The sequence below is a fragment of the Nasonia vitripennis genome, chromosome 1, assembly GCF_009193385.2.
Source record: "Nasonia vitripennis strain AsymCx chromosome 1, Nvit_psr_1.1, whole genome shotgun sequence".
NCBI lineage: Eukaryota > Metazoa > Arthropoda > Insecta > Hymenoptera > Pteromalidae > Nasonia > Nasonia vitripennis.
This window is the reverse complement of record NC_045757.1, coordinates 201,517-212,617: the sequence shown is the minus strand read 5'-3', so window position 1 is coordinate 212,617 and position 11,101 is coordinate 201,517. Positions and strand designations below refer to the sequence as shown.

The window sequence follows — 11,101 nt, the reverse complement described above, 5'->3', positions numbered from 1 at the left end:
GCCGCGGTCGTGCGAGCTTATATTATTACCGACGCAGCGAGCGTTGCCTGCGGTCGCCGCCGCGAGAAGGCGCTCCCTGACAGAGAAAGAAAGACGCGCGCTCGCGTTTGTCCTTATATACATACTCCTTATGGCTTATCCGCATCCACGACTCTGTAGTCTGTGTGTTGTTATCACCCCGTGTCTATGCTCGCGTTAGCCGTTAGGCGTTGCTGCTCTTGCTGCTACCGTCGTTCTCGTCGCCAATTTTGGGGTAAAGGCCACAAGTTTTCTTTGCTCTTTACTGGCGCAGAGCAAAGACTTTAGAATGGAAGAGGTACTGACGACTTGCGTCTGCGGCAATCCATTCGACCCGGACCAATTTATGATACAATGCGATATTTGCAGAGGATGGTTTCACGGAAGGTAGGCATACCCGCTCTCCTCGGCTTGTTTACTGTATGGATTCTCCTCTTGTTTTACCCTGCGTACGCCACGCTCGACACTCCCTCAAAACTAATATTTCTGCTCTCCTCTCTCCCTCAGCGAACCCGGGCTGCTTTCGCTCGCACTTTTTTCCTCTTCGATCCTCGAACACGAATATTTACGCGCGCTTCTTGAGCGTTGTTGTTGTAAACATAACCTGCATAGGTGGCTTGCTCTTCCTCAAAATTTCAATTTCCTCCCAATTTTGTTGCACCACTATGACCACTATGTAAGCTGCATTACGTATCCGCCAAATTTAAATATACTTGTCCTTTTACACTTGAAGATGCGTAGCAGTCAAAGAATACATGGCAACAGAACTAGACAAATTCCATTGTCCTCAGTGTCAGGAGAAACACGGTCCGTCTCAAAGTAAGTTTCCACAAATATGCTTCTTCCTGCGTACCCTTCGAAAATGTATCTCAAAATCCATTAACATGCTTGCAGTGAAGGTAAAGCTCAACTGGCATAGACACAATTACTCTGAGATTCAAGCGGATTCGAAGCCTGTGCAAACTGGTACGCCCGTATTCATCCGGGAACTCAAATCCAGGCATTTCCCTCGAGCTGATGATATCGTTAAGCACCTGAGAGGACAGCAGCTAACAATGCAGTACCTGCAGACAAATGGCTTCGATATCCCAATTATTGTTGATAGTAAAGATGGTCTTGACATGATTGTGCCACCGCCAAACTTCAGCCTTTATGATATTGAAAATTATATTGGTAATTTTTCAAAACAATATAATTGTTTTTATTTCTTCAATGTTCTCATGCCAAATCATGATTGCAGGTGGTGATCGAGAAATGGACGTCATAGATGTTGCGAAACAAAATAATATGAGAATGAAATTAAAAGATTTTGTTGAATATTATAATGATCCTTATCGATCGAGGATCCTTAACCTCATAAGCCTAGAATTTACTAATACTGGGTATGTACACAATTGTTCCTGGTTTTATACAATTACATCGTATCAGCTATCGCTCTGCATGCCAATAAAAAAATGAATCTTTTAGACTGTCACCACTGGTTGAAGCACCCTACATAGCCCGTAAATTGGATTGGGTAAACTACGTTTGGCCTCGTGATTGGCCAGAAGATAGTGAATTAAAAAAGCCAGAAGTGCAAAAATATTGTCTTATAGGTGTGAAAGACAGCTTCACAGACTTCCACATTGATTTTGGTGGGACTTCCGTATGGTATCATGTTCTACGAGGGGAAAAAATTTTTTACCTCATCAAACCAACGCCCGCAAATCTACATTTGTATCAACAATGGATGTGCAGTTCTACACAAAGCGAGACTTTTTTCGGTGACCAAGTTGATGCATGTTATAAATGTGTCTTAAAACAAGGTCAAACAATGCTAATTCCAACTGGATGGATTCATGCTGTTCTAACACCTTTAGATTCTTTGGTATTTGGTGGTAATTTTGTACACAGTCTGAATATACCAATGCAAATTCAGTAAGTTTTAAATATCGTATTGTTACTAATAGCATATTCTGCTCAACAACAATAATATAATCTACTTTTTTTCTTCAGAATTTACGAAATAGAAAGAAAAATGAAAACGCCAGCGAAATTTCAGTATCCTGGTTTTGAAACCATCCATTGGTTTGCAGCTAAACGATTACTAAAAGAGTTGAAGGATCTGAATAGTGAAGAGAAAAAATGCCCTACTTATTTTTTACAAGGTGTCAAAGCTTTGCTAAGTATACTCAAACAATGGAATACAGATAAAGACGTAAGTAAATGTTATTGCGTATTTTTATATATTGTTATTTTCTTTAACGACGAATGTTAAAGCTATCAGAATATAAAATTCATGCCCTTTATCATTGTATTATAGTACAGCATGGTGAGCAGAGGACAAATACCCAATACGATAAATAGTCAAAAATTGCTCAAAGATCTAAGTAAAGAAATCAGACATGCAGAAAGATTTTTAATGGCGCTAAATCCACCAAAACCGGAACGAGAAAGTAAAAGAAAAAAGAAAAAGCCGTTTAACAAAGATTTTGTGGATTTCAATGTAGCTGATCGCGTAGCAGAAAATTCAAAGGTCAAGTCTCCAGTAAAGGATCAATCTGCAAAAAAAGACTTGTCTGTCGGTAACAAAACTGCCTCTAACAGACCTCCGCTGAAACTAACGTTACCAAAGCCTGCAACGCTTCCGTATGTTCAAGATAATTTAACAACCGAAATTTCAACGATATCAACTGTCATAGGGCCTGTAAAAAAAATAAAAACCCTTAGTCCAAAAAATTCGAGTATAAAAAAGTCTACCGCTAACAAAGCAGCGAGCAGTAGTAAAAAAGCAGTTAATGTCAACAAAAATGCGAGTATCAAAAAAGCTGGTAGCATAAAGAAAAAAACTGTGTGTGAGAGTAAGAAAGCATTGGTGAAACATGGTAAACAGAGTCCAACAGTTATACGGTTTAAGTTAGGGGATAAAGAAGTCGTGAGAAGTACAAAGGACAAAGGAAACAACGTCTACGGTAACTTCACTCTCGATCATGCTGTAGAAACGCGCAAAGAGCTCACGTGGAAGCAAACCAGTTCGGTCTATGACTTTCACGATGGCAGCAACGAGAGCGACTACGGAGGTTTCACAATTGACGAAGCACCGAAGAAGAAGAAAGCTCAAAAACAACAGTTGAGTAGCCTTCCGAAGAAGCTCAAACGATCGTTTGAGCAATCTGATTTGGAAGGAGCGAACAGTATGCCGAAAAACGGAATCGAAGAGCTCCTGAAGGCGTCCGCTTACACGTTGGGTGCTAATGCTCCTAGGCTAGACGTCATGTGAGTTACTTGTCGAAAGGGACTTTGAACATCTACCTCAATTGATTATTAGTTCAATTTATGCCTTCTTTCTTTAAACATGCATCGAATGATGTTTTCAGTCCTTCAGGAACAGTAGGAGGTTTTGTTCAACCCGTGCCAACTTCAACGGGGTAAGTCAAAACTTATTATCAAAGGTAACATTTCCTTACAAAACATCATTATATATCATCTTATATTATTAATCGAAAATCTGAAGAAAAAAAAATATAATTAACTAATTTTAAGAAGTTTTTTTAAAGGACGCCATAAAGATACATACTGTTTCTTGGTGTCTTAGTATTTATAAATTGAAAACGCTTAGTTCTGACAGGGCTTCACCGTCGACGAGAGATGCCATTGCTGGGATGCTGTCGTTCAGCGCGCAGTGTTATTCCACAACGTCTGAAACAGCTCCAAAACCGGCAAAAGTATCGAAACTGAAATCGATCGTAGAAGAACATGACGACGATGATGACCTCTTAATTGAGAATATGGACAAAGTTCACCAGGATGACGATTTTAGTATGTTTAAAATATAATTGAAAATATCGACCATAGTGGTTCGTAAAGTCACTTAACTAATGAAATTAAAATAATGTTTTTGCTTTAGTTTATCCAGCGTTAGACGTATCTGACGAAGACGAATTCATGTTTAAGTCGAAAGGCAAAAGAGAGGAAGACGAAGCGTGGAACCCCAAAGCCCGAGTCGGTCCCCTGTTACCCAAGACAAATCGACCGGCTCGGGAGGGTGCAAAAAAGACCTCTGTGGAAAAGGGACTTGAGGCAGCTGCTAAAAAGCGATCAAAACAAAGCGTAAGTATTGTCTGTATGTTCACCTCATACCTCCTTTAATTCGGTGATATGGGTTTTAAAACACTGAGAAAAACTAAAACTAAATCTGTGCAAAACGCAGAGCTACTTCGAATAATGTGATAGTTGCATCACAAACTTACTCACTAGATGTGTTAATTTTATATCGTTAAACTTTTTAAAATAATGCGGCAGGATCTTGATTATGAAATTGATGATGATGATGATGATGACGGTGATGATGATAATGATTACATTGATGACCATCCGGAAAAAATAGTCAAAAAAAAATTGGTAGGCCCTATTTTCGTATGCATGAGAAGATAGATACGTAGATTTTATTTATTGCAAATGTTATATGAAACATAAAATTTCATTTTGATAAGTCTAACATTTTTTTAAAATTCTTTATTATAATTTTTGCTTGTATTTTATGTAGTACTCTTTTACGCGGGTTATAGGAAAACTATTATAATTATTGTACACTATATGTTATTTTACTATTATAATTATTATATACTATATGTTTAATGTTGAAATAATGAGTAAACTCACAATTGGATTGTGATCGTATATTGCGCAAAAACGGGAGAAAATAAATTCTAGCGTGAGTGATGAATTTAATGAGATTCTGTAATAGCATTTTTTTTTTTTCTGTTTCGAGCACCATATTTTTTCAACAAAATCATGAAAGGATCTTGTTATTCACGAATGTCAATAGCTTATAATGAAAAGCTTGATTCGTGGTCGCGTTGATAAAATAATATTTGTCTTATAAATGTTTGGGTACTTTTAAGTTACTTTTGTATCATAGTATGAATAACAGTATTGACATCTGTCTTTTGTTTAGGGTGCATCTAAGAGGACATACAAAAAAAAACGAAAAGATCAATTGCTAACACAAGCTGGTGTAGCAGCAGCTGCAGTGCCTATACCAACGATATCAGGAGAAATGGCAACAGTAAATAGTGTACCGATTGCTTCTGCAGTTCCTGTGACTTCCGGTGAAAACGTCGTTAAGCACATACCTTATTCATCAATTTTAACAAGTCCAAATAGATTGAAGGATGTAAAAGCAAAACTTGCAGCACCTATTCCCGTGGGTAAGTATAAACTTTATTTTTTATATTTTATTTATTTATTTTTGAAGAAAATCTCATTTTCATCAAATTCATAACTTTTTTATTTTCAGAACGAAAACCAAAAAAAGGTATGAAAACTGTGAAGCAGCGTTTAGGAAAAATACTTAAAATCCACAAAATGATACACTAAATCATGATAAAAAATCTCGCCTTCGGCAAATTTGTACAGAATCATCTTAAAACGTAGCTGTTTTTTAAAAGTGTGTTAATTGAATTGGAAGCAACACTCAAGATTTATTGCTGTAATGTTTAAAAAAAGACTCGACGTATATGAACGTTTTATATTATCAATTCTGATGATTGATTTTCTTTTCATCACATATAATTCATCACAAAGAACGGAGAAAGATTGTGATTTTAGGTTATTAATTAGTGTATATGCGTGACACACAATTCCTCAGCGAACAATAATTTGTTTGATACTGATTGACATCACGAATCAATAATAATGTACAAAATTTTGATTCTGAAAATAAGAAATTGACCGTGCGAATTTTATGGAATGTACAAATGCTTAATATCTATCTAAGTGTGTGTAACTTAGATAAATATAAATGATTCACCCTAGATTATCTAAAATAGATACTGAACATTGTAAATTGATTATTGTACAGTGAATATAATAAGATTTTTAATATATTGTACAAACATACATAAATTTAAGTGATGAATTTCTAGAGTTTTCTAAATAGTATATAGTTAGCACTTTTTAAAAGAGGCTATAGAATATGAAATTTTTTGTACATTTGGCTAGCTTCTAGTTTACCCTCTACGATATATATATATATATATACACACACACAAACACACACACACACACACACACACACACAAGAATATTTAGATTGTTAATAAGCTAAGTTTTTTTTTATAAAAAGTATGTGAATTTGAACTTGTGTTATTCAAAACAAAAGCAGCTTTGTTGTGAAAGACAAACTTGGAAACAACGACAATAAGGAATTATCGTCGTTATTAATTTTAAAAGCTTCATTATTTTCATATACTGTTTAAACAAATACGTAATTTGTAATTATCAACGTCATATTGTGAGTTTCATCACGTATTGTTACTTATTTAACAGGGAGATAGCAATATTTGTGAATTAATATTGTAAAATTAGTTTTTAACTCTAAAAATAGCATACAGCAGTATTATACATAGTGTTGAAAATCACATTCATCTGTGAGTATTTAAAACTGAATTATAATTCTATCTGTTATTTTCACGCAATAAGAAGATAAAAAAATACCTACCTAAATGCAGGTAATGAAAGAATAAAAAATCAAAGATGATGTGTAATTCACGGATCGCGATCAAGTCTTTGGATTAGGCATTCTCTAGTTGATTATTCATAAACTGTTTAAGTACAAAAACTTGACTGAAATTTTTTATCTATAAAAATAATGATCACCCATTTTCACTCAAAGTTAATTTCACTAGTACTTGCAATAAAATTGTATTTCCATTTTTTTCTCAAATTTTATTGCACTGAATTGTACTTATTCATTAAGATTTAAAAACTCGTAATTTTGCATACTGTTTAACATTATAAGACAACGATTTAGGTGGTTAAAAACTACTATTTTAAATAGTCCTATTAGTGTACTAATCGAAATGGATTGTTAAACAATCACTCAATGTGGTTATATTGCATAAGTATTAAGAAATAAAACTTTAAATAAAAAGCTTTTTAGATTTTAGAAATGAACGAAGTGCGTTGAACAATAACCTATAGCCACGAAACAATTATATTTTTTGCTCTTGCGTTCTTTTCTTTTTTTTGTGATGAAAGCTTTGCATAGTTTAACTATGTTGAAAAAAAAGAATAGCCCAGTGATACGGAAAAATATAACATAATAATGTAAATAATTCTTTTTAAACACAGACTATTATAAAACTTACTTATTTATAACTTTAACTGTATGACTGCTGATTTTTATAACCCGTTAAAAACATTTTAAAATACTTTCAAGATTATAAGAAGTACATATATGCAGTGTTTAAAATTTAAAGTTCCATTCAAATAAAATTACTGGCTGGTAAAGCGCACTGTTTCTTAGACTGTCCACGTCCGCACTTGCGCGGCTGTAGATATTAATGGAAGTAATAAAAGAACATAATTTTATGTATTATTCTATATTTTTACAGAGAAAAAGAAAAGGGATCGCATCAAAGTAGTCAGCACTGTTGCTTTTTTACGTACGCAGTATTTGTTCACATCTCTGTAATGATTTAAAATTTGTGTTCAGTAGCTTTTTTACGTGCATTGAGTGTTACTTATGGATATTCTTTGAAGATTTAATAATAACGTGAACAATATAAAATACGCTTTTATAGAAAAATAATTGAAAAACTGAACGAAGGAGTTGTAAGGTATGTTAGTCTTAGCGAAATTGTAAAACTTTTATAAAGTAATCGTCATTTGTAAATGAATTGGCACTATATTTACGTTGACGCAAATTTTGCGAATGTTTGGAATGTTCCTGCTGCATTAATCATTATATTTTAAAATGGCGGCAGTTATCCCCAGTTTTCACGCGAAGAAATAAATTAAACGATACACGAGTACGTAAAAGCATTTCTGAAATTTTCATTTGGACATCCTTGATTTTCTCGAAAAAATACAAACGCTGAAGTCAGTAAATAGGAATCACGCCGCCACAGATCCACGGTCTAGTCCCGGATAACGAGGCGCCATAGGACCATGTATTCGTTTCTGGCTCGTACAGCTCAACAGAGGAAAGAGCGTCCATTCCATCAAAACCACCGATTGCCCAAAGTTTTCCCATGTACGTGCGACCAGCATCAGACCACGTCTCGGAGTGTTCATGCTCGCTACGTATTCACAGCTTGAAAATGATTTGCTTCTATAAACTATATAATAGGCGCACCCAAAGTCTTGTCGTACATGTCGTAGCGTGTGTGCAACACATTATACATACGCATTTAGTTTAGGATCGTAGACCTCGACAGTGTTCAAGGCTGCAGCATCGGTACTTCTTCCCCCACATATGTAAATTTTATCGTTCAAAACTGACATCCCAAAGTAATAGCGATTTTCTTTCATGGTCGCGTTCAGGATCGTCCACGTATCGCTCGAAGGATCGTAACATTCGATCTAGAATTATTGCACTGCACTGATTTTGCTATTGATAAAAAATTATTGTTACAGGTCTATCGATAGTTACCGAAGTTAGATAGGCGCTTTCATCGTAACCGCCGCAGACGTAAATACAGCCTTGGCAAGCGAGAGCGCCGAAGGAGTATAACGATTGTAATTCATTGGAGCCATTGTTTTCCATTCGCCCGTTTCCGGGCAATATCTGTCCACTAGGTTGAGGTAATTTTTGCCATCGTGTCCACCGCATATGAACAAGAAGTCACCTAGAGCAACTACTCGAGGAAAACTGTTGACAGCTCCTCGTGACAGGTGTATCAGTATAAAATTGCAGTGCAAGTTATATCAAGTATATACGCATACTTGCGCTGAGTTTTCATCTTGCAGATCTGCCTCCAGCGGTTGGCGTGAGGCTGGTAAACGTCGATGCTGGAGGGAACCGAAACTTCCCCGCCGACCGTGTACAATTGGCCCTTCAGCACGGCGCTGCTCAAAAACATGCTGCCTTTCTTGTTGGAGGAGTCTGCCTTTCCCACGTGTCTGCAGAGCAGAAGCGAGCGTTATAAGTTCTACTGATTGCGTCGAATCGCGCGGCATTTGGTATATGGCAAATGGCTCGCGGCGCATACCTGTCGCGGGGTGGTATACGTTTCCATGAGCGACAAATTTCTCATCTCTCGCAGTCTCGAGCTTTGACGTCGTTCAGCAGGCTTTGCTCCTTCAGTATGATTCGGGAGTATATGCAGACGGCGTTGACGAGGCTCTTGCACTCATCCGAAGCGGCTATCAGCTCGTCCTAGAGAGGACGTCCTTGAGCAGTCGGTGAGAAGTCGGGGCAAGTGCTCCCCTCGGGCCGCGACGTCGTGCTTCAGCCAGCGCATCATCGCCGCGTAGACGTGCTCCTCCGAGGCGACCTGCACAGCCCGTCGCTCGACATTATTTCCGCGAGGTTCTCCAGGGAGATTTGCAGGAACTGCTCGGTCTTCTCGAAGCTGGCAAAGTGGCGCAGTAGCTACTTGCTGCTCTCTTCCTGCAGCGCTCGGTAGTCGAGCATTTCGCCGGAATGGTTGATGGCCAGCGCGTCCTCCACGCTGATGCGGGACTCGAGGAATCTGGCGCACTCGTCGGCCGCGTCCCTGAGCCCGAGGAAGTCGGCGTCGAGCATCAGGCCGTCGGCGTTGCGCTCGCTCAGCTCGACTTGGCCCGTGTACGCGAAAAGCACAAGCCTCGGAGATTATCAGTGCGCATTATGCTCGTCGCGCGGCTGCCTGCAGATCGGAAAAGCCGCTTCGCGCGCACCTGGCCCCGACATTCTTCACGATCACCGCCTCGTCCCTGTGCACATTTTCTCAAAGTAGGGAATCGCAGCCGCGAGAACGAACCTGTGCGCCTTCAGGCATTGCCCGTCCACCTGTACGATCGAGAAGTCTATGAGACCCAAATGTGACTCGGACCGCTCGGACCTGTTGCCCCGCGGCTATGTTACCTGGATCGCGACGTCGCACAATTTTTCTTCCGATCTCAAGCGCTCGAAGCACGAGAAATGGTTCTGCCGCCGATAGAGCAAATGCCCATTCTCCCCCCCCTGCCGCCGCTGATTCCTCGCCTGCTGGATCCTGCTGATGCATTTTCGAGTCCGCAGACTTGCCGCGAGAGAAGCACTCGCTATACCTTTCGCGCGCAATAGAGCGGAACGACACTATTCCGATATATCGTGTACGCGCGACTGCCGGATAAGCGAGCTGTTGATTCACGCTCGGTGTGCCGTATCCACGCCGCAGGTATCCGAAATTCGCGCGTCCTCCTCTTCCGCAAGTTGATATATATGTATTTATTGGAAGATCGTCATCTTCTCGAGGAACCTGTATTTTTCTGCTTCGTTTTTTAATTTATCGCCTCCGCAAATCCTCATCAAGTGTACATATACTGCGGCGTGTCTGCCAGATACTCGATCCGCCCAATCGGCGATTCCGGCATTAATCGTCGGAGAATCGAAATCGAGTTGCTCACCTGCGAAAGCGCCACATTCTCCCGTGAAATTGTAGCAACTTGGAAAATTAGCTCTTGTTAAGAATCACTTACCGACTCGTAAGCCTGGATCTTCTTGAGATTCTGTATAAAAAATTCAATCAAGAGCTGCTCCTTCTCTCTTTCCCATTTTTCACCCAGGGAGTCCTGAGCTATCAGAATTTCATAGTTCTGCCCAGTAGTGCCTACGCTCTCTGCTGAAAATGGTCGTTAATAGTCGCATTATATCGCCCTTACACGGCCGCGTGTTGTAATACGTACGCGCTCAGCGCGAAACGAACGTACCTGCAGGTTTCTTTAAGAGTTCGCGGAGAAAAATGATTTCATCCCTCGAATCGTCCGAAGAATTAGGTCTAGATGTAATGTAACGCTCTCGTCCGTCGATTCCTTGCGTGTTGTTGCTGCAGCTCCAACGTTAATTTTAACTGCTAGATGATACTTCTTTGTAACTTACACTCTGTGAGCAGGCTCGTCCTTTAATCTGTCATTGTTAACATAATTTATAGATGAGTGCTTGTAAAACCAAAGATTTACAACATGTACATACCTCTCTACGCTTCTGCCTCTTTGCTTTCCGGTAAGAGCGCCGTGTTTGTCGTACAGGTCGTACTTCATCCATCTGTACAGTTTTTTACTGTTCGCCGCGGTTAGCGCTTATTGTCGCGCCCCCGCTCGGCCGACGAGCAGACTAGCCACCAGCAGACAGCAG

The 11,101-nt window shown here is 39.2% G+C and overlaps 1 protein-coding gene and 1 long non-coding RNA gene across 12 annotated transcripts; one reads left to right on the top strand and one right to left on the bottom strand.

The window, feature by feature from the left end:
* Window positions 1-81: 81 nt before the first annotated feature.
* On the top strand, window positions 82-7,164 carry LOC100118316 (lysine-specific demethylase phf2). Of its 4 annotated transcripts, none has more exons than XM_016985670.3 (13): window positions 82-405; window positions 752-837; window positions 913-1,191; window positions 1,259-1,400; window positions 1,486-1,935; window positions 2,014-2,215; window positions 2,321-3,273; window positions 3,375-3,425; window positions 3,626-3,816; window positions 3,905-4,107; window positions 4,300-4,398; window positions 4,955-5,207; window positions 5,297-7,164. In XM_016985670.3, the coding sequence occupies exons 1-13, from the start codon at window positions 308-310 to the stop codon at window positions 5,374-5,376; spliced, it is 3,087 nt and encodes a 1,028-aa protein (XP_016841159.1). In that variant the 5' UTR covers window positions 82-307; the 3' UTR covers window positions 5,377-7,164. The 4 variants fall into 4 exon arrangements, with proteins under 4 accessions (XP_016841159.1, XP_008202563.1, XP_032451759.1 ...); XM_016985667.3 differs by having other exon boundaries at window positions 87-405; window positions 3,617-3,816; XM_008204341.4 differs by lacking the exon at window positions 4,300-4,398 and having other exon boundaries at window positions 3,617-3,816.
* On the bottom strand, window positions 6,382-11,080 carry LOC103315461. 8 transcript variants are annotated; one of them, XR_004226531.2, is made up of 6 exons: window positions 10,940-11,080; window positions 10,678-10,873; window positions 10,447-10,589; window positions 8,435-10,374; window positions 8,189-8,364; window positions 6,382-8,113 (listed from the first exon to the last, which is right to left on the bottom strand). It is a non-coding gene; the product is annotated as an uncharacterized LOC103315461 (long non-coding RNA). The 8 variants fall into 8 exon arrangements; XR_004226528.2 differs by having other exon boundaries at window positions 6,382-8,095; XR_004226530.2 differs by having other exon boundaries at window positions 6,382-8,364; window positions 8,435-8,663; window positions 8,728-10,374.
* Window positions 11,081-11,101: the final 21 nt, after the last annotated feature.

Bases quoted from the DNA above. Each gene is read 5' to 3' on its own strand.
- LOC100118316 (XM_016985667.3), top strand. From the start codon at position 308: ATGGAAGAGGTACTGACGACTTGCGTCTGCGGCAATCCATTCGACCCG. The intron at 1,192-1,258 runs GTAATTTTTCAA...TCATGATTGCAG, and splicing joins TGATATTGAAAATTATATTG to GTGGTGATCGAGAAATGGAC. The intron at 3,426-3,616 runs GTAAGTCAAAAC...GAAAACGCTTAG, and splicing joins CCCGTGCCAACTTCAACGGG to TTCTGACAGGGCTTCACCGT.